Raw genomic sequence first — 21078 nt, forward strand, 5'->3', positions numbered from 1 at the left:
ATTGTTTATTTTCCTGCTTTTTGTCCATTTTTACGACCTTACAATGGAAGTTCTGGAGACGACGATGCCACAAGAGACACTGGCGTCGCAAGAAATGCCAGAAGATGTGTCGCAAGTTAGCACGGAAACGGTAAAAATTGAGTCGCTGATCAGTTTGAATGAATGTTGCATATCTTGCCTCGCCGAGAGCAATGCAGAACAGAAACCACTGCGGAAGGACAGGGAGATTATACAAATTTACAAGGAATTTGTGAACAGACATGTGAGATTTTACCGCTTTTTTAACGATTTTTCGATTAATTTTTAATATTTTTTCTAGATTGAGTCCAAAGTGAAGGAAATTCCAATTGCTTTTTGTGATGTGAGTTCAAAATTTCTCCCAATTTCGATCAAATTTTAACTTTTATGCATTTTTTAGCCTTGTTGCAACCTCCTCGAAACCCTGAAGAATTTCAAGACCACCTGTTTGGAGTCCCTCAACGTGCTCGAAGACCTTATTTCCGAAAAACGAGCCGAAGAACAAAAATACGACGAACAACTCCCGCTAAAAGTCGAAGTAGAGTCCGACGAATCTGACGTCGAGGATGATCGAAGTAGCAGCGACGAGGAATTCATTCCCGATATCAAAGCAGAACTCAAAGAACCGGAAGACGAGGAATTTCTCGAAATGAATGACGATGACGAAGACGACGAACAACAGCCAAAAGCTAAAAGACGAAAACGGAACAAAAAAGATCGAACAACGACGTCATCCGGGAAGAATTGTCACATTTGTAAGGAATGCGGAAAGGGCTTTCCTCGTCCCGCAAACTTGCGAAATCATTTCCTGAAGAAACACAGAGGCGCCAAACACTGTAAATATTGCCAAAAAGCGTTCGAAGATGAGGAGGAATATAACGCGCATATGGATATGGAGGAGAAACGGGTGAAGCTGAAGAAGGAAACGTGCCAAAAAATTCACGTTTGTGAGGTTTGTGGACTAACGACACGATTTAGGTCGAATTTAGTGAAGCATATGGACACGCAGTAAGTTTTTATTAATAAAATTTCCATAAAAACCATTAATTTTGTGAAATTTTTAACTTTTAGCTTGCCAGATCCGAACGCCATCAAATGTGAAGTATGCGGAAAAGGCTTTAAAAGTTTAATTTTGCTGAAAAATCACATTGGATACCACAAGGAAAAAACTTTTGTTTGCGTTGAACGTGATTGTGATAAAAAGTTTTTGTTTGCTGTGAGTTTTTTCGCGTCAAATCTGTCAAAAAAGTTAAAATATCTAATTTTTGGTTAATTTTTGTAGAAAGACTTGGAACGCCATATTCGCCTTGTTCATCTAAAAGCCGCTGAATACACGGAATGTTCGATTTGTAATAAACGACTGACGATTAAGGGACTCAATAGTCACGTTAAACAAGTTCATATGGATATTCGACCTCATATTTGCAGTATTTGTGGCATGGCGTTCAAATCCAGTAGCAACATTAAGAAACACATGTATTCACATTCGGGAACGAGACCTTTTAATTGGTGAGTTTGAAGCAAAAATTCTTATTTTAAAAATATTTTGAGTTAAGGCACTTAATAATTTTATCCAAAATCAATGCGAGGCAAAAATTATTTTTTTTTAATTTTTTTTAATTTTTTTTTTCTGAAAATATTTTTTTTTTCTTTTTAAAAATTTTTAATTTTTTTACAAAAAAAAAATACTTTAGGTATAAAGTGAAACTTTGAAAATATTTTTTATCTTATCGACTGAAAAAATCACTTGAAAAAAAATTTAAAACAACTAATCTTCAAGAAAATTCAAAAACTATTGAATTTAATGAAAAATTAATTTTTTTGTAAATTTTAAAATAAACATTTTTTTTTTCAAAAAGTGTCAATTTTTATTTTATATTTTTTTTTTTTTCCCCCTGAATTTTTTCGAAAAATTTTTTGAAAAAAATGGATTTTTAAAATTTTATAATTTTTTTTATGTCGCATTTTAAAAAAAAAATTTCTCTTTTGACGTTTTTGAACGTTAATCGTTAATTGAAGACATTAAAATAATTTTTACTTTTATTATTTTAAGTTTTTAAGTCAAAACTTTAATAAAATTTCACAAAATAAAAATTTAAGAAAAAATAAAAAATTTCTTCACGTGACTCAAAAATTTTTTCATCAAATTTTCGATAGATAATGCATTTTTAAAGCAAGTTAAGTTCATATCTAATATAATTTTAATTTTTACTGGACATTATTATCGTTTTTTAATCAAGAAGTACCAAAAAATGTCAAAATTTTTCCTTATTTTTTTATTATTTTTATTTTTCCCCCTGAATTTTTTCGGCAAAATCGGAGGGGGGCGACATAAAGTGAAATAATTAAATTTAATGGCCTTATTTTTTAATTTTTTTTTTTTAATTTTTTTTAAATTTAATAAATTTTTTTCATAAAATGAATCAAATTCATTAATTTTTTTTAAGTTTTTTTTTTCAAATATGAAAATTTTAGCTCTGAAAAAATAAAAGAAAAATTCTTCGACTTATCGACAAAAATCGAAAAATCATTTTAAATAATTTTTTGACCCAAACATCAAAGTTTAATTAAATTTTTAATTTACTTTTCAGTCACATTTGCGGACAAGGAACCTACATGACATGTACCTTGAAAGAGCATTACAACAAAGCGCACGGACTACAAATGACAACTGCTGAACTGAACAAAGTTTGTGTCAAATTACCGCCGGAACCCATCAATGCCCCGCTCTCTCCAAATACCCAACAAACAGTCGAAATCATGCAACAACATCCGCAGGACCCGAATACGATGATCAGTATAACGGGCATCAATGAAAATGTTGTAGAATCAACAATCATGTCGACAATTACGAGTCCCGTGAATTTAGCGAAATAATTTTGTAAATACTTCCTCCCTATAGAATTACAAGAAAAATCGAAAAAAAATTAAAAAACATTTTTTTTTGTGATAATTTTTTTTACTTAAGAAGCTACTTAGTAGTTTGAATTCGAACTTTGATCGTGCTCATTTCGCACGTCTTGCACCCGTTGAGCATAAGCCCACATCGCAGCAGCATGAGGATCGATGGTCTGATGGTGCATGGTTTGATGTTGCATCGTGACGATCGGAACGCCATTCGGGGGCAAGGTGTTTGTGATAATTATTTGTTGTTGTTGTTGCTGCTGCTGCTGCTGTGGCAATTGTTGGATAATTGTTTGAACAGGTTGCTGAATTTGAACAATTACTTCCGTTTTTTGCTTCTTTTTTGACCCGTATTTGGCGACAGGTTCTCTGATTTCACGTTCGGGCACGGAACCTTGCTCGTGTTCGATTATTGCGTCAGCTGGGATGTCTTCGGGATTCATGTTGTGCTTTTTCCGGATGTGATGCGTGATGAGATATTTGTAGGAATTGCGATAATGGCAATAAGCACACTGGAAACGCTTTTCGCCATGCGTGTTGGTCTTGTGTTGACTGAGATATGTGCTGCATTTGAAGGTTTTGTGACAAATATCACATTCGAGTTCAGGGCGATCGCGACTGAAAAAGGAAAAAAAAAATGAAATTTTAATTCAAATTCATTAAAGTCGCTTCGAATAAAATTCAAACTTAATTTAAAGTTATTTAATCAAAACTTAATTAAATTTGAAAAAAAAATATTTTTCATAAATTTTTGATTTTTCACATATTTCGCAAAAAAATATTAAAAAATGTAAAAAAAAAGTTTAAAAAATTAAAAAAAATAATTGAAAAAAAAATTAATTTGATTAAATTTTTTAAAAAAATTAAAAGTTTAAGATTAAACTATTAAATTTAATAATTTAAATTGAATTTTTCAAATTAAAAATAGTTTTTGAAAAAAATAGAGACGACAAAAAAATAATTTAAATTTACATAATTTAAAAATTCTTTCCAATTTTTTTTCAAAAAATATTTGAAAAAAAAGAATGTAAAAAATTGCTCGAAATGCAAAAAAAATTAATATTTAATTTTTTTACCAAATTTTAATTTAATTTTGAAAATTAGAAAAATTACAAGAAAATTTGATAAAAAAATTTAAATTTTTTTTTCTCTTTCGAGAAATTTTTATTTTTTTTGATTTTTTGAGAGAAATTTTTATATTGAATTTTTTTTGTTGAATTGAAATTTTTAAAAACTTTTCAGAAAAAATTGTTCGACTACAGTAAAAATGTCAAAAACTCAAAAGTTACTTACTGAAAATTCCTCCTGTGATTCGCAGCAGAATCCTTCGAAGTGAACGTAGCACCACAAATTTCGCATGTCACATTCGTATTAACATTATGCTTAATCTTCTCCATTTGCTTATGTTCTTCCCATTCGTCATAAGGAACCAATCGCGGACACCATCGACACTTTCTGCCCTTCTTCTGATGAATATTCAGGATATGCGCTTGCAAACTCGGTCTCGTGGAGCAAATTTTTCCGCACATTTCGCAAGGGAAGCACCGTTTCTCCGGCGGAAGACTCGCCACCGACCGATCTTTGTGGGTATGCGAGCGCCATTTCCGGTATTCCGTGAATGTTTGACCGCAAGTCGGGCATTGTTTGGGCTTGGCAAGTGCTCGATGCGTATTAAAGTGAGCTTTGAGCGCCTTCTTATCACGCAACGTGTTGTTACAAATGCCACACGAAAACTTTTCATCCTCCAGTGCTGTGGCATGCGTACTTAGAATGTGATTCGTGAAGTTTTGTGGATGTCCGGGCGTTTGATTGAAATAATTATTGCAAACACTGCAAAAGATTGTCTTGGGACCGCCTTTGGATTCCTTGTAATTGTACTTGTGACGTGATTCGCGGGCTTTTTTGAAGCCAGGAATTATTTCGTCTTCATCGTCGTCAGTTTTTCGTTTTGTACGAGGTTTTGTCTTTTTCTTGGTGTCGGTGAAATATTCGTCGAACGAGTCTTTGGAAGATTCTGAATCGGAACTTGAATTGAAACTCGGATCTTGGTCTTCTTCAACTTCTTTCGCGGGTTCTTCGTTCACTCCTGTCTCTTCTTCGTCTTCGTCATCGTCGTCGGTCCAGCGACCATCCTTGAATACCGGAGGAGGAGCTTTTCTAAAAATTGGGATCAATGGCTTTTGTTCCTTTTTCTCTATAATCGGCTCGGGTTCGACTTTGATTTCGACAACAACGACCTTTTCTCCATCCGTTAAATCGATTAGCGGCTCATCAGGCACTCCAATTCCAAGCAAGTCTTCTTCTTTGCAAATTGGTTTGTCCAACTCGGGAACAAGTTGTTTCCTTGGGTCTTTTGCTCCCGGGATTTTTGTGAACAGAGGTCCGATTTTCTTTCGTTTCTTCGTTTTGTCTTTTGTCATGACGAAAATTTATTTGATTACATTTGCAGGAGAAAAGGAGTTTCAGAAGAAGGTTTTATACAAATTTGATTTTTATTTAGAACAAAAATCGTAAACATTGGATTTGACAGAAGCGACACTGGGACCTGACAAATATTATATGTACCCCTTGCATGATGTGGATTTTTTTCAGTTGATGAATTGATAGAGCAAGTAAAGAAGGTAAAAATATGTATCATTTATTATTTTTCAAAACATTCATTAAATAAATTATTCTTTTCTTTTCAGTTTTAAATGACTTCAAGTTTATATAAAAACATACCTGAACCTGTGTAATAAAATATGAAACTGAAGCTACTGATCAAAACTTCTCGTTAAAAAAACACTTAGGTATGACCTACCTTTTTAAAGAGCTTTGTGGGTGAAATGGACTTTTCGGTAAACACATGTTGGTTTTTAAGCAAAATGAGAAAATAAACAATGCAATAATCAAGCTATAGAGGAGTCTTCATAAGTTTGGAACAAAGTTAACCACACGATGAGCTTCGACGATGTTGTAGCGGCAGATTTACAATTAAAAAATATGTGCCAGTTAAAAAGGCAAATCGAAACTGTCGAAAAAAATCGAAACAGTCGAAACAAATCGAAACAAATAAGGATAGCACCTTTGAGCAGCTTAAAAGAATAAAAGTTCAACTGAATACACCATACATTTACTTGAAGCAGTTAAATCAGAGGAGACCTACGAAATTTTCTAAAAAAAAAAGAGAAAACAAAGAAACAGAAGATTTATAGAGGTTTAACTAAGGCGTCATCCATTAAAGGCGTCGGCAAAAATAGGGCATTTTTTGACCCCCACCCCCCCTATAATCGTAAACCGTCGAAATTTAACAACCCCCCCAATTTACGAGGTTTTTTTTAACATGACCACCCCCCCCCCCCTCACTGAAAAGAATAAACCAGTTCAAATTTCAAAGACACCATACAAATTTGACTTGAAGCAGTTTGAAAAAGAGGAGACCTACGAAAGTCTAAAACTTCAAAAATTATTTTAGAAAACAAAGAAACAGAAGATTTATAGAGGTTTAACTAATATTTATAACAAGAGGACTTATTTCGAGAATCTTTGACGAAAGAAGAAATGATTAAAGTATTACGTAATTTTAGATTTCTTTGTGTAAAAACCAAATGAAAAGAAACTTTAAAACAGAAAAACTAGAAATTATTATCCTACAAGAAGAGTAAAGTCAATGAAAAAAAAATTATTAGGTAATAGCAAATTTGAACCACTTGACATTTCTTTAGAACTTTATTCTGAAGTATCCTTCAAATAACAGATTTTGTCTCATCATGGTTTGCAAAGATTGAAAATAATAATCGATAAGTCTGATCAAAAACTAAACAAGAATTTTGTTCAATTTTCTCCAATTTCAATTTCTGAATTATGGCAACCCTATTCAGTGAATTTTTAAAACTTTCTTGGCTCAAATGAAAACGTTACAATTTATTAAATAAATTAATTTATCCCAAACTTTTAAAAATATACCTACTTTTAGATTCCTAAATTGTAAAATTTATTGTTTAAATCATGAAACTTTCTTCATATATTGCATCAGCAAAATTTTAGAGAGAGTGACATTTTTCTCAACTCAAGCCCAAAATATTCTAAGAGACACTCTTAACTACTCAAACAACAAATTGCTTGAATTTTTAATGAGACAGCAAGCAAACACTTGAACTCTAACAGAATTTAAAAAAAACTCAATAATTTACAAGTGCTAGCGCCAGCAATTACGTCAACACTTTTCAATAGACCAGTCATGACAATGTGATTTCAATTCAAATATGAATATTTAATCGTTTTTTTTTTGTGTAATTTATCAATTATGTGGCGCTAACGCCATCCACTTAGGCAACAGCAAAGATAGCATCGTCTCGTAAAGTTCTCAGAAGACACTAAATAAGATTAATGATAAATTAATGGCACGAGTTCATGTGAGGCGACATACTTCTGAATTGACATCCTAGCTTAAAAAGTACTGAAGGATTCTGAGTCACCGATCAAAAATCTGAAAACAACTCAATTAATGTCAAAAAACTATTTGTTTAAATTAACGAAGCGGGTCAAAGGTTTTTTTCGTCAAATTGTGCCTCAAATTTTTCTACGAAAGCAATTAAAAAAAAATGACGTCATTTCAAAAGAATTTTTTCGAAAAAAAAAATTTAAATTGATAAATTGACAATTAATTGCAACAACAGACGAGCCCCCTAAAAATTAATTTTTTCGACGAAAAAATTAAAACTTCCTCATTTTGATATAAAATTTAATAAAAATGCTACCGAAAATTACACGTGCTATCTAATGATAAGCTAAAACACTTCAAACAGCTCGCCGCATTAATAAAACTCGTTAAAATCTGTACAAACCGCTATTACGTACAGGACGTGTCTGTCGTCGCGTATTAACAATTGAATAAACTTGTAAAAAAAAATTCCATTAAAAAATATTATAAAATCGTACCGCGAGTTATTTTTAGCATCATTATCAGCTCTATAAATAGAATACGCGTCTCAATGTTTAATTTATTGACTCTTTTGAGAACGCGAGCCGTGCGTAAATATTTTTGATACAAAGAAATAAACACAATTAAGGGTCGCGCTCACAGTCCGTGTGATGCTGGATGCGATAATAAACACACATCGTTTTCATTTTATAAATATTTGTTTATTGATTCGTGGGTATGCTTGCCAATAAATATAACGAATGACGAGATTCTATGTCGTCCAGTACGTGAACGGCGACGACGACGATGAGTACACAGTTCAGTAGTTACTTAACGCTCATCATCATTGCAATTTGAATATTTATTACTCACTCCTTACAATCTTTTGTCTTCAGTCTAGTGATTGCCGTTCAACGGATCAGTTGTAAAATTAAAGTTGCTCAATAAATTATTTTTTGAGATTTATAAGTAATTTATTGCCGTTAATTTTTTGTGAATTAAATAAATAAATTTGGAAATAAAAAAATAATAGAAGATGCTCAAGTTAATCTGTGTTGCCACGACATGTGAGTAATTTTTTTTTATTTAAATATTCGTGAAAATTTTGTGGAAATAAAAAAAGGATAAAATTAATTAAATAAAAAAAAATATGAAAGACTTCAACGAGGACATGACAAGAAAACTTAAGAAAAAATACGAAAACTCTGAAGAGAGAAAAAAATCTTTTATGATTTTTTAAAAATTATTTTAAAGCAGAAATTTGAAGCTAGTTAAAAAAAACTGATTTTTTTTTAAATAATTTTTAAAAATATCGAAATTTATTATTAATTTATTAAAATCAGATTTTTTAAATTATTTTAAATAAAAAAAAAAATTATGTTCAATATGAAAAGTTCATTTTCTTACAATTAATATTTAAGGATTTAAAATTTTTTTCCCAATTTTTCCATTAATTTCATTTAATGATATTTTTTCAATGTTGACAATATTTTTAAATTAAATTATTTTATAGCGAATATTTTGAAAATAATTTTTTTTTTAAATTTTTAATTCAAAAATTACACTGATTTTCAGTTTAGATTTTCTAATCAGAATATAAACAATTAAATTTATATTTAAAAGAAATTAAAGAGTTAAGCTAAAAGAAATAAAAAAATAAGAACTACCTAAATTGAATTTCAATAAATAAAAGTTTAAAAAATTTAAAATTGATTCATAATTTTTTACATTTTTTTCTGCTAAATTTTTTAGGAAATGTCAAGAAACATATTTGGTATTATTTAAAAATTAAAATTATTTTTTTTACTAAAATTAAATTCAAAATAATTTCTTTCGCCTACACAACGTGATTAAGATTGGAATTCGTGTTTTTATAGATCCTTTATATTTAGCCTACGCGAGTATTTAGTTTTTAGAATATTATATTTAGTTAATTTCCGTTAATTTTCCGACATTATTTTTTTTCCAAATTGGATATAGATTTAACTAAAAATTAATAAAAAAATCCTTTGATTGAAAATTTAAAATTTTTGATTTTTTAAAATAAATTATTTACAACTAATATTTTAGAAACAGAAAAAAATTTTTGTTCAATATAAAATCAAAATACCTTTGAATTTTCAAATTTTTTGAAAAATTTAAACAAAAAAAAACCTCAAAAAAAGACATCATATTGACTCACACTTACTCCACATATCTCCAGAACATTCCAACCATCCATCCACTTGTCTAACCCGTTAAACTTTGGAATTTCCGGAACACGACAAAATTCCTTCGCCGCAAATAAATATCACGTCATCCCATTGAAATTAAGGCAAAAAAAATAATCTTCGTCGTCGTCGTCAGTCGCCAGTATGTCTGTAAAATCACTCCAATTAAATAATAAAAACAGTATTTTTGCCGATCTTATCAATTGGAATTTAATTTATTTTGATTGTCGAATGACAAATGTTCGTAAATAAATTCGAAATATTTACTACCACACAACGTGATTAAGATTGGAATTCGTGTTTTTTTTTTCATGTGTTCATGTTTCTTTTTAATTGACACATAAACGAAAATTGATGACGTTAGTGATTAAAAATTGAATTTTTACGCTTTTTTTTAGTATGTTTGATCATTTCACCCAAAATGACGAACACAATGCCAACATCTGGCGGATGCTCGAACAGTTGCTACGAAAGGAACGAAGTTTGTGGCACGGATGATGCGGCTCAAACTCAAACTTTTAGCAGTCCTTGTGCGATGGACTCGCATAATTGTCAACATGGAACAAGTAAGTCACTCAAAAATTGATTAAAATTTAATTTTTTAAATTAATTTAATTTTTTTTTTAAAATAAAATTTTTTTTAAATTGAAAAAAAAATATTTAAATAAAATACAAGAATTATTTTTTTTAAATCATCAAAATTATTTTTTTTAAATTAAAATTTTAATTTATCAAAAAAAATATTTAATTTTATTTTTTTTTAATTTTTAATGAATTTAATTTATTTAAATAAAATATTCAAAAATTTTATTTTTATTTATTAATTAAAAAAAAATAAAATTATTCAAAAAAAATTGTTTAGGTATTTATTTTAAATATATTTTTTTAATTTATTTAAATATTTTTTTAAATTATTTTTTAAATTTTTTTAATGAATTCAATTTAATTTATTTAAATAAAATATTTGAAAATTTTAAAAAATTTTATTTTTTAATTTAAAAAAAAAAATAAAATTATTCAAAAAAAAAATTATATAATTTTTTTAAAATTTTTTAAAATTATATAATTTTTTTTTAAATTCATTTAAATAACTTTTTTAAAATTAATTATTTTTTTTGTAGAATTCATCAAAACCAGTGACGGTCCGTGTCCTTGACAACTTCCCAGCGAGAATTTTTTTCTTAACGAGTATTCATGAAAATTCAATTTTTCAGTAGTTTTAAGGTATTTTTAATTATTATTTGCGATGATCAATAAAGTAAATTATAAATTTTATCACGTTTTACTCCACTTACCTACTTCGGCGAAGTAACGCGTTCACCACAGAGTCCGTTACATCACAAGAGAGCTTTTGTAGGAAATAATCGAACGCACGGCGCAAAAAAAAACAGCGACAAAGAAACGAAACAAAACAAAAAGAAAACCAATATTGCATGAAATTTGTCTCACATTACAAACAACATTTTACGCGAGCATTGGTTGGCTGCTTGATTGCTCACTTAATTCCGTTTTTTGTCACCTACGGTCATTAATTGAAGGTAAAAAGTTTGTTTTGACGACTTTCGGGTTTATTCAAAAGCAAATAAATTACATAAATAACGAAAAGTGGTCGGAATTTTTCGTCGTTTAATAAAAAAATTACAAAAAAAATGTTTATTACTGAAATCGCAGTAAAAGGACGTTAATAATGACCATGATGATGCCCATGTTGCTCCTCGTGTCCCTCGGCATGATGGGATTTGTCGCCATGCTTTTTGCCATACTTTTCGTGGTCGTTGTAGTATTTGTCGTAGCCCTGTTTCTTGTTATATTTCTTGTGTTGCTCGTCGACGTGACCATTTGACTCGGATCCCTGCTTCTTGGAGTGTCCTTGATCGTAGGCGCTGTCGTGGAAACCTCCCTTCTTTTCGTATCCGGAATCGGCAGAGTGCTTTTTCTCGTTTTCGCCGTGTTTGCTAAAGTGTCCTCGGTGATCTGATTCATCATAGAATTTGTGATCTTTCTTGTACTCGTCCTTGTGGTAGACGTTGTGATATCCAGTGGTTTTGGAGCCTTTTTTGTGGTGCTTTTTCTCTCCTGAAATTTAAAATTTAGAAAAAATGAAAATTTTTGATTCAAAATAAAAAGGATTTTCATAAAAAAAAATTGAGAAAATCGGAAAAAAAATGTCAAAACGTGAATAAAAATACATGAAAAAAGTAAAAATTGTAGAAAAACAGAAAAAATAAGAAAATCACATTTAAAAGTTTGGTCAAATATCAAAAATTTTGGAAAAATATTAATGTTTTCACAAAAAAAAAAAAAAAATCAAATAAAATTACAAAAACTAAAATAATTTATTCAAAATCTGAAAATAAAAATCTGAAAATTTGATAAAAAGTTAAAAAAAACTATTAAAAAATTCATTTAAATTAAAATTAAAGTAAAATAAAAAGTTAAAATTTTGTTTTTAAAAAAATTAATAAAATTACAAAATTTTAATAGAAAATTGAATTAAATTTTAAAAAATTTAGAAAATTTACAAACACAAAAAATATTAATAAAAAATTAATATAAAAATGAATTAAATTGTAATAAAAATTTGAAAATTACAAAATTTTTGTAAAAATGTTTTAAAAAAATAATATACCTAATGGTAAAAAATAGAAAAAGAAGAAAATTGAGTAATCAGTAATAAAAATTTTAAATATATAATGAAAAAAAAAATACAATCTTTTTTTTCTAAAAATTGGAAAATTTTTGTAAAAAAATTACAAAAAAAAACTATGTATGGTAGAAAATTGGAAAACTATTAAAAATTTAAGAAAAAAAAATAAAAAAACTTTGATTGAAAAAAATTAATTAGAATAATTACACAAATTTGATGAACATTTTCAAACATTGAAAAATTTGATAAAATAAATTTAAAAAATTTGATTAAATGCTTAAAAATATCATAAAAATTTGGAAAAAAAAATAAGTAAACAATATAAAGTTGATAATCTTCTTGAAAAAAGGTTCAAAAATGAACAACATTTGTTAAAAATAACGAAAACTCTTAACTCACCATGACTTCCTCCCTTCTTGGCATATCCCTCCTCGTGATGTTGGGCATACTTGTCGCCCTCATCGTAGTGCGACTTCTTGTGCCCGCCCTTCTCGTTGTGATGTCCCTCGGAATCGGCGTGATCGTAGTGCCCCTTGTGCCCTTTAGCTTCCGAATGCGCCTTATCGTAGGCCTTCTTTCCCTTATCACCGTGCTTCTTATAATAATCCTGATCGTATGCGTCTTTGTATCCCTTGTGAAAGCTTTGTTCGTCGCCCCCATGTCCGCCGTGGTTGTGAAAAGTTCCGTGTGTGTAATGAGCTGGTCCGGAGTCGTGTTCGACCTCCACAGACCCTGAATCGCCATCATGCCCCACATATGTCGAGACATGTACGGGCGCTTCATGTTCATCAGATTCGTGACTGGAATGATGAATTTCCGGCTGAATTTCGGGCTCTTCCAGATGATAAGTCTTCGTGGGACGATGATGCAAGGCGGAGGTGTCGTGATGACTGAACGACGATGTGGGATGGTAACTGTGAGGTTTGTCGCCTGTTACGTGTTTAATGACGTAGGAATGTCCTCCGGGGCCGGAATCGTAATTTGAGGAATATTCCGTGGGTTTGCTGTAACCGGAAATTGTCTCATATCCCGAGAAATGTGGACCGCCACCACTTGTGATGAACGAAACGCGCGACGGACCCGACGAATGGTACGCATAATTTGACGCACTTTGCTTCTGATCAAAGTCTTTGGGTTTGATTTTGCGAGCAAAAGTGCTCGTTGCTGCAAGAAACACGAAAAATATTAAAATTTTCATTTTTTTAGACGTTAAAACCGCGAAACACGCGCGTTGGTCAACTCGATACGAATAGAGACAACCAAGAAACTGCAGCGACTTTTATAGTTACACTCGAGTGTCGGACAAAAAACGGAATGAACACAAAAGAGATCAAAGTTTTCGGGGAAAAACACAAAAGAAACGACAATTCTCTCTCTCGCAAATCAATCTCTTCGATTTTTGGCCACGCTTCGCCGCTTTCGTCACATTCATTTCGCTACCTGTGCTGGAAAATTCATTCTTCGGCAGTTATTTCAACACATGGCATGCTAATTCACGAAACGACCTTTAATTAGACACTTATTTGGTTTTTGTTGGACAACCAGAAAAAATAGATTTAATTGTTGTCCATTGTTTTTAAATGTATTTAATTCAATTAAAGCTATGTGTGTGGACATTCTTTCACACTTGATTGATTGATTAGCGTGCGGGCAGAAACTCAAAAATTTGTAAGAATTACGCAAAAATGTGTAGTTTCCGATTCAAAAAGTGAGGCATGAAAAAAAGAAGGACGCCACACATGATTAGCAAAAAGGTATTCGACAATTTTTTTTTTCTTATTTTTCAGGTTAAAATATAGATGAATGGTGACCGATATTATTGGGAAGTATTGAACTTTTGATTTTTTTTGCTAATAATTTTTTTTTCATCTGTGCAAATAAAAAATATTTGTGGTTGGAAAGTTCAATGCACTTTTTGAGATCGGAAATAATTGAATCAAATATTTTTTTGTATAAATTGTTAATTTTTATGGTTCTAAAATGCATTGCAAATCTATGCATTGACAAAGAAAATTAAGGTTTGAATGGCTATTCAAATTTTGAAATAATGTTTTTATTTTCATTTTGTTATAATTTTTAAGATCATTTCCGTTTCATTAACGGTTAAAAAATAAAATATAGAACAATTTAAAGGCAAAACTGCATTGTTAGTCTTTCCTGTCGTATATTCATTGTTAAAAGTTGTCTTTTTTGTAAATCTTTTTGATACCAGAGACTGCAGAACTGAATTCTTAAAATTTTTATTTACGAACAAACTATTTTTTTCTTATATTCTACTTCTTATATTTTTTAGAGTTGAAAATTTAAAAAAAATGTTTATTTTTTGGTTTTCTAAAAAAAATATTTATTTCAGTAGAAAAATTTAAAAAAATATTAGATGCAAAATTAATTTTGAAAAATTTAAGTGAAAGTGAAAAAAATTAATTTTGTAAGTCTAAAAATCAAAATTTCGATAATTTTTAGAAAATTTTCAAAATAAGCAAAAAACTTATTACTAAAATTCAGATTTTGGAAAAATTTAAAAAAAATTCTAAATGTTTTATGCCACAAAATTGGTCAAAAAAGCTAAAATTACTCAAATTACGAATTTTTTGACAAAATATGCACTAAAAGTCAAAATATGTAAAATGAAGTTAGGCTCAAAAGATCTATAAAGCCTCTTTTTTGTATTTTTCTCATTATTTGATTTGAAATTGGGAATAGAGAGACAAAATATTGATTATAATTAAATTTCTCAATAAAAACTAGAATTTTTTTCGTACTGCTTTTTCAGTTTCTTTTAAGAAAAAAAAATAAAATTTTTACCTTACGTCATTCAGTCAATCAAAAATTGATCTATTTATTCAAGTGAAATTTGATTTATAAAATGTAAATATTTTTATTAAACAAAATCATCGAATAACAAAAAACATCTTCAAGTTCAAATGACAATTCGCAAAATGAAATTTCACAGTATGATTAGTCTAAAGACGAACTTTCATAGAAGTGGAAGTATTTTAATTTTTGGACCAAAATAAAAAAAAACGTCTGAAATAATAATAAAGATGATAAAATTTTGTAAGTACAATTTCTTATTTTTTTTTTTTTGAAAAAAATTTAGAATTACACGGAAAAAAACAGTTTACTGACAGTTTAACATTTAACTATTATAGTTTAAATGTTAAACTGTCAGAGTTTAACAATTAACCGAACAAATTAAACAATTAACTGACCAAATTTAACTTTTAAACTGTATAAATTTAAATTTTTTTTTCGTGTAAGAATTGACTTAATTTTTTCTTCAATACAGTATTTATCATCGGATTAACGATTTTAACACAACATAAGGATGCCGACGCCTGGTTGCTGCCATGTGACGAAACAATCGAATTAAAAGCTGGCGACAACATTACCTTAAAATCTCCCAACAATCCAGTTGGTTCCGCTGGCTCCTTGTGTCGCTACAAAATAAAAGCTCCTCAGGGATTTACGATAACAGCGACTTGCAAATTGAAGATTCATCAGGTACGGTCAAGATTTTATTTTAATAATTTTATATTTTTTTTACAAATTCGCAGGACGACAATGGAAAATGTTCGAGTGAATCTTTTCATGTGATGAAAAATGGAAGCACGGATTTGATGGGAAGTGAAATAATTTGTGGCAAGGGAAAAATTACTCGCACAAGTCGATTTAACGAATTGACACTTGCTTACAAATCGGAAATTAATACTGGAAAATTTTCTTGTTCAATTACGACGAATTGTGATTGCGGATGGAGTGTTAAGGTAAATTAATTTAATTAAAAAAATATTTTTTTTTAAGAATTTTTCTTTAACAGAGCAAAGTAGTGAATGGAGAAATTGCCGAAGTGAACGAATTCATCTCGATGGCTGGCATCGTCAACATTTTAACGCGAACTGTCGAGTGTGGCAGCAGCATAATTTCGCCATTTTATGCACTTACAGCCGCACATTGTTTCAAAGGCAGCATCTCAATGGAAAATAATGTTGCCTTACTCGTTGGTGATCACGATCATTCAGTCGGAAATGACACTTCATTCGCTGCTCTTTATTTGATTGAAAAAATCACGAGACACGAGGATTACAACTCCGTAACATACGCCAACGATATCGCATTGATGAAAACTAAGAAAGAAATTAAATTTAACATCGCCGTTGGACCAGCTTGTCTTCCTTACGGCTTTGCTCCGAACCATTTTGATGAGAATTTTATCGTGGAAGCAGCTGGATGGGGTTCGATTGAAAAGAGTTTTCGCGGAAAAAGATCAGAAGTGTTGCGAACTGTGGAATTAAACACTTTGAACATCGAAACTTGCAAAAAGCACTGGCCGAATATTACACCGAATCAAGTTTGTACATTTACGGAGGGAAAAGACACGTGTTCGGGTGATAGCGGAGGCAATTTGTACTATCGGAATAATAAGCTTTATACTATTTTGATTGTTAGTTTTGGCGGCGAATGTGCAAGTAAAGTTCCAGCAGTGAATACAAAAATTTCAGCGTATTTGCCGTGGATCGAGGAAAATACGGAGGGAGCGTTTTTCTGTAAAGCTTGAATTTTTCTGTGAAAAGTTGAAAAAAAAATAATTAAAATTTTTCTTAAAAATATTTTTTCTCACAACTTTAATTTTTCTAACTTTTTATTTTTTTTTTAACTTTTAATTATTTAATTTTTAAAAACATCTGATAAAACATTAAGCTATAACGCTTGTAAGTAATTATTTTTTACAGATTTTAAAAAAAGGCCAAAATAGAAATTAAATTTTTAAAATTTAGTCCACAATTTTTTATTTAAAAAATGTTTTTTAATTTTGTAATTTTTATTTTTTTTTATTTGAGTCAAATTTAATTTTTTTTTTTAATTTTATTACGTACGATTTTTTTTCTCCATATTTAGTTCAAAATTTAGAATTATTTTATTTAGATTTTTAAAAAAATATTTAAAAATATTTGAAGGTATCAAAAATTTAACCTTTTATTTTTTTTTAGAATTTTTTAAAATTAATTTTTTTTCTTTATTAATGCTTTTAATCAAAAAAAGCTAAATTCAAAAAATTTTTAAATAGAAAACCTCAAAAAATTCAATTAAATCATCAGGCTTTACAAAAATGCTGTCCCTCCGTATTTTCCTCGATCCACGGCAAATACGCTGAAATCTTCGTATTCACTGCTGGAATATTATTCGCACAACCTCTGCCATAACTGACAAGCAGCACAGTATAAAGCTTATTATTCCGATAATACAAATTGCTTCCACTGTCACCCTTGCACGTGTCTTTGCCTTGCATAAACGTACAAACTTGATTCGTCGTGATATTTCTCGTTACCGTCGACCAAACATTCTCCCAACGTTCTCTGCATGTCTCGATATCCATCGTTTTCAGTTCCACCGTTCGCAATACTTTTGAATGACCTCCTCCAAGAGACGTCGAGCCCCATCCAGCAGCTTCGAGAGTAAAATTGCTGTCAAAATGGTTCGGGGCAAAATTATAAGGAAGACAAGCTGGTCCCACGGCGATGTTGAATTTGATTTCGTTTGAAGTTTTTAGCAATGCGATGTCGTTAACGTGCGTCAATGGATGATAATTTTCGTGTTTTGTGATTTTTTCGACCAAATAAAGGGCGGCAAATTTAGTGTCTTGTCCAATGGAGTGATCGTGATCCCCGACGAGAATTGCAACGTTGGAAGGATTGGATAAACTGTCAAAGTAACAATGAGCAGCTGAGACTACGTGAAAAGGTGAGATAATTCCGCCGCCACATTCGACAGATCTTTTTTTCAAGTCAACAATTCCAGCCATCGAAATGAATTCGTTCACTTCGGCAATTTCTCCATTAACTACTTTGCTCTGTCAAAGAAAAATTCTTTAAAAAAATATTTTTTTAAATTAAATTAATTTACCTTAACACTCCATCCGCAATCACAATTCGTCGTAATTGAACAAGAAAAGCTCCCGGTATTATTTTCGGATTTGTAAGCAAGAGTCAACTCATTAAATCGACTTTTGCGGATAAATTTTCCTTTGCCACAAATTATTTCACTTCCCGTCAAATCCGTGCCTCCGTTGCTCATGACGTAGAAAGATTCGCTTGAGCATTTGCCGTTTTTGTCCTGAAAATAAAATTTAATGAGATTTTTTAAAAATTATTTTAAGAATGAAAATTTACTTGTTGCATTTTTAATTTACACGACGCTGATATCGTGAATCCTTGAGGAGCTTTTATTTGGTAGCGACAAAATGAACCAGGAGTGCCAGGCTGGTTGTTGGGTGAATTTAAAACGATTTTATTGCCAATTTCTAAGTTTATCGTTTCGTCACATGGCAGCAACCAGGCATTTGCGTCATATAATTGTGCTAAGATGAGCAATCCGGTAAATATTAAAAATACTGCAAAAAAAGCAAAAATATTAAAAATGAAAAAAAAATTTTAATTAATGCAATTTTCGACACTTACAAATTTTTTGCATTTTTGTTGCTTTAAATAATTAAATTTCGTAATTATTATTACTTCCAACACTCAAGACAACTGGCGAAAAACTGATGCAATACATTAGAATTTTAATGAAATTTAGTGTTTTTGAGCAATTGACGTTTTTTTCTCAAACATTTGATAAAATAAATTTCATTTGAATAAATATTTGTATCAATTTTTGATTGATTGATGACATAAGTAAGACCAAACTAGCCACTTCAAGACACAATTGATGACTTATTTAAAAATTTTTTTAAAAATATTTTTAAATAAGAGAATTCATGATAAAAAAATCAATTTTTCATACAAAAATTTTGAAAATTTAAAATATTTTTAAAAAACGACCGAAAACCGGTAATTTTTTAATGGAATTTTTAACTTTTTTTTTTTATTTTGCCTCATTGGATTTTCGACTTTTGAAAATGGAACAAAAAGTTTAAAAAAAATGGAGCGGCCTAAATTAAAAAATAATAATTTCATAAAAAACTATCATAAAAAAATTTTGAGAAATAACTTAATTTTTTTTATAAAAATATTTTTGAGAAAAAAAAATATGGTAAAATACGAATAAAAATTTATTTATTTATTTATTTTTTTTGAAAATAAATTTTAATTTAGTTGCATATTAATTAACAAAAAAATAACTCTTTATTTTATTATGCTTTACAGAAAAACGCATCCTTTGCATTTTCCTCAATCCACGACAAGTAAGCGGAAATTTTTGTATTGACCGCTGGATTCTGATTCGCACACCCTTTGCCAAAACTAACAATCAAAATGGTATAAAGCTTATTATTCCGATAATACAAATTGCCACCACTGTCACCCTTGCACGTATCTTGTCCCTCAGTGAATGTACACAATTGTTTCGCTGTGACATTTCTCGGTGTCAACGTCTTTATATTCTGCCAAATTTCATTGCAAGTTTCGTAATTCATCGTATTCAAATCAACAGTTCGTAAAACACTCGATACTTGGCCCATGAATGACGTGGTGCCCCATCCAGCAGCTTCCAACACGAAATTGTTGTCGAAATGGTCCTCGGGAAATACGTAAGGAAGACATGCTGGTCCAACGGCGATGTTGAACTTGATTTCAGTCTTTGTCTTGACGAGTGCGATGTCATTTTCATCGGTTTGGGGATTGAAATTTTCATGTTTTATGATTTCCTGAACGAGATAAAGAGCGGCAAATGTGGTTTCTTGTCCAATAGAATGATCGTGATCACCGACAAGTACCCCAATGTGCTCCGGGTAGATGTGAGAAAAACAATGGGCAGCTGAAAGTACGTAAAAAGGCGAGATAATGCCACCGCCACATTCAACAGATCGAAATTTTAGATCTACAATGCCAGCCATCGAGATGAATTCGTTCACTTCGGCAATTTCTCCATTCACTACTTTGCTCTGAAAATAAATTTCTTTAAAAAAAATATTTTTTAAATTAAATTAATTTACCTTAACACTCCATCCGCAATCACAATTCGTCGTAATTGAACAAGAAAATTTTCCAGAATTAATTTCCGATTTGTAAACAAGTGTCAATTCGTTAAATCGACTTGTGCGAGTAATTTTTCCCTTGCCACAAATTATTTCACTTCCCAACAAATCCGTGCTTCCATTTTTCATCACATGAAAAGATTCACTCGAACATTTTCCGTTGTCGTGCTGCGAATTTGTCAAAAAAAAAAAATAAAATTTTTAAAATAAATTCTTGACCGTACCTGATGAATCTTCAATTTGCAAGTCGCTGTTATCGTAAATCCCTGAGGAGCTTTTATTTTGTAGCGACACAAGGAGCCAGCAGAACCAACTGGATTGTTGGGAGATTTTAAGGTAATGTTGTCGCCAGCTTTTAATTCGATTGTTTCGTCACATGGCAGCAACCAGGCGTCGGCATCCTTAAGTTGTGTGAAAATCGTCAAGACGGCGATCAATGAAACGACTAGATGAAAAAAAGGGTCAAAAATTAAGTTCAAAGTTAAACTTTTAAATATACTCACAAAATATTTTCATCTTTCAAACACTTTGAAGAGGCAATTAGACCGAAACTGAATTTTTCTTAAATTTTTATTCTGGTTTTTATTTGAAATTTAGTCTCCAAGTTGTTATTGCGAACTTGCGTCTATTTTTTTTTTTTTTGAGTGTTTGTGCAAATAAATTTTCATTTGAACAAATAGAACGACATCAATTAATAATCTGTTTTAAATATTTGACGTCCAATAATTTCAAGGGTAAATTTTTAGCATATGTTCGACGTCCAGATTTTTCATTGATCATTGAATTTTCGCCCTAAAAAATTCAAAATGCTTCCTTTTCAACTCAAACTTTAAGCAAAATGTGAAATTCCTTGTCTATGATGTTATTTTTATTTTTTCTTTGGTTAAATTAAATACATGCCTATAATAATTTTTTTAAATTG

The 21078-nt window shown here is 30.2% G+C and overlaps 6 protein-coding genes across 6 annotated transcripts; 3 read left to right on the top strand and 3 right to left on the bottom strand.

Annotated features, from left to right (window-relative positions):
• Positions 1-4: 4 nt before the first annotated feature.
• Positions 5-2895, top strand: LOC134827651 (myoneurin-like). The gene is made up of 6 exons (XM_063840398.1): positions 5-262; positions 320-361; positions 419-1026; positions 1090-1234; positions 1301-1527; positions 2610-2895. The coding sequence occupies exons 1-6, from the start codon at positions 44-46 to the stop codon at positions 2893-2895; spliced, it is 1527 nt and encodes a 508-aa protein (XP_063696468.1). The 5' UTR covers positions 5-43.
• Positions 2877-5396, bottom strand: LOC134827650 (zinc finger and BTB domain-containing protein 24-like). The gene is made up of 3 exons (XM_063840397.1): positions 4216-5396; positions 2982-3540; positions 2877-2914 (listed from the first exon to the last, which is right to left on the bottom strand). Exons 1-2 carry the CDS (start codon positions 5340-5342, stop codon positions 2994-2996), a joined length of 1674 nt encoding a protein of 557 aa, XP_063696467.1. The 5' UTR covers positions 5343-5396; the 3' UTR covers positions 2877-2914; positions 2982-2993.
• A 2742-nt stretch (positions 5397-8138) lies between these two features.
• On the top strand, positions 8139-10827 carry LOC134827325 (uncharacterized). The gene is made up of 3 exons (XM_063839923.1): positions 8139-8391; positions 9933-10100; positions 10656-10827. Exons 1-3 carry the CDS (start codon positions 8361-8363, stop codon positions 10688-10690), a joined length of 234 nt encoding a protein of 77 aa, XP_063695993.1. The 5' UTR covers positions 8139-8360; the 3' UTR covers positions 10691-10827.
• Positions 10828-11215: 388 nt separating this feature from the next.
• On the bottom strand, positions 11216-13379 carry LOC134837562 (hornerin-like). Its single transcript, XM_063852944.1, has 2 exons — positions 12581-13379; positions 11216-11610 (listed from the first exon to the last, which is right to left on the bottom strand). Exons 1-2 carry the CDS (start codon positions 13377-13379, stop codon positions 11216-11218), a joined length of 1194 nt encoding a protein of 397 aa, XP_063709014.1.
• Positions 13380-15225: 1846 nt separating this feature from the next.
• Positions 15226-16739, top strand: LOC134837563 (venom serine protease-like). Its single transcript, XM_063852945.1, has 4 exons — positions 15226-15238; positions 15471-15685; positions 15739-15948; positions 16002-16739. The coding sequence occupies exons 1-4, from the start codon at positions 15226-15228 to the stop codon at positions 16737-16739; spliced, it is 1176 nt and encodes a 391-aa protein (XP_063709015.1).
• A 537-nt stretch (positions 16740-17276) lies between these two features.
• On the bottom strand, positions 17277-20672 carry LOC134837564 (uncharacterized). Its single transcript, XM_063852946.1, has 7 exons — positions 20660-20672; positions 20381-20601; positions 20115-20324; positions 19325-20063; positions 18352-18572; positions 18086-18295; positions 17277-18032 (listed from the first exon to the last, which is right to left on the bottom strand). The coding sequence occupies exons 1-7, from the start codon at positions 20670-20672 to the stop codon at positions 17277-17279; spliced, it is 2370 nt and encodes a 789-aa protein (XP_063709016.1).
• Positions 20673-21078: the final 406 nt, after the last annotated feature.

The sequence above is a fragment of the Culicoides brevitarsis genome, chromosome 1 (assembly GCF_036172545.1).
Source record: "Culicoides brevitarsis isolate CSIRO-B50_1 chromosome 1, AGI_CSIRO_Cbre_v1, whole genome shotgun sequence".
NCBI lineage: Eukaryota > Metazoa > Arthropoda > Insecta > Diptera > Ceratopogonidae > Culicoides > Culicoides brevitarsis.

What these genes read in the sequence shown, in the direction of transcription:
- LOC134827651 (XM_063840398.1), top strand. Translation starts at nt 44, where the DNA reads ATGGAAGTTCTGGAGACGACGATGCCACAAGAGACACTGGCGTCGCAA. An exon ending in AGGAATTTGTGAACAGACAT is followed by an intron (nt 263 to 319) that starts GTGAGATTTTAC and finishes TATTTTTTCTAG; the next exon opens with ATTGAGTCCAAAGTGAAGGA. An exon ending in GGAACGAGACCTTTTAATTG is followed by an intron (nt 1,528 to 2,609) that starts GTGAGTTTGAAG and finishes TTTACTTTTCAG; the next exon opens with TCACATTTGCGGACAAGGAA.
- LOC134827650 (XM_063840397.1), bottom strand. Translation starts at nt 5,342, where the DNA reads ATGACAAAAGACAAAACGAAGAAACGAAAGAAAATCGGACCTCTGTTC. An exon ending in AATCACAGGAGGAATTTTCA is followed by an intron (nt 3,541 to 4,215) that starts GTAAGTAACTTT and finishes TTCCTTTTTCAG; the next exon opens with TCGCGATCGCCCTGAACTCG.
- LOC134827325 (XM_063839923.1), top strand. Translation starts at nt 8,361, where the DNA reads ATGCTCAAGTTAATCTGTGTTGCCACGACAT. An exon ending in AATCTGTGTTGCCACGACAT is followed by an intron (nt 8,392 to 9,932) that starts GTGAGTAATTTT and finishes GCTTTTTTTTAG; the next exon opens with TATGTTTGATCATTTCACCC. An exon ending in TAATTGTCAACATGGAACAA is followed by an intron (nt 10,101 to 10,655) that starts GTAAGTCACTCA and finishes TTTTTTTTGTAG; the next exon opens with AATTCATCAAAACCAGTGAC.
- LOC134837562 (XM_063852944.1), bottom strand. Translation starts at nt 13,379, where the DNA reads ATGAAAATTTTAATATTTTTCGTGTTTCTTGCAGCAACGAGCACTTTT. An exon ending in CAAGAAGGGAGGAAGTCATG is followed by an intron (nt 11,611 to 12,580) that starts GTGAGTTAAGAG and finishes TTTAAATTTCAG; the next exon opens with GAGAGAAAAAGCACCACAAA.
- LOC134837563 (XM_063852945.1), top strand. An exon ending in GCAAATTGAAGATTCATCAG is followed by an intron (nt 15,686 to 15,738) that starts GTACGGTCAAGA and finishes ACAAATTCGCAG; the next exon opens with GACGACAATGGAAAATGTTC. An exon ending in ATTGCGGATGGAGTGTTAAG is followed by an intron (nt 15,949 to 16,001) that starts GTAAATTAATTT and finishes TTTCTTTAACAG; the next exon opens with AGCAAAGTAGTGAATGGAGA.
- LOC134837564 (XM_063852946.1), bottom strand. An exon ending in ATTGCGGATGGAGTGTTAAG is followed by an intron (nt 20,064 to 20,114) that starts GTAAATTAATTT and finishes ATTTATTTTCAG; the next exon opens with AGCAAAGTAGTGAATGGAGA. An exon ending in GTAAATTAAAAATGCAACAA is followed by an intron (nt 18,296 to 18,351) that starts GTAAATTTTCAT and finishes TTTTATTTTCAG; the next exon opens with GACAAAAACGGCAAATGCTC.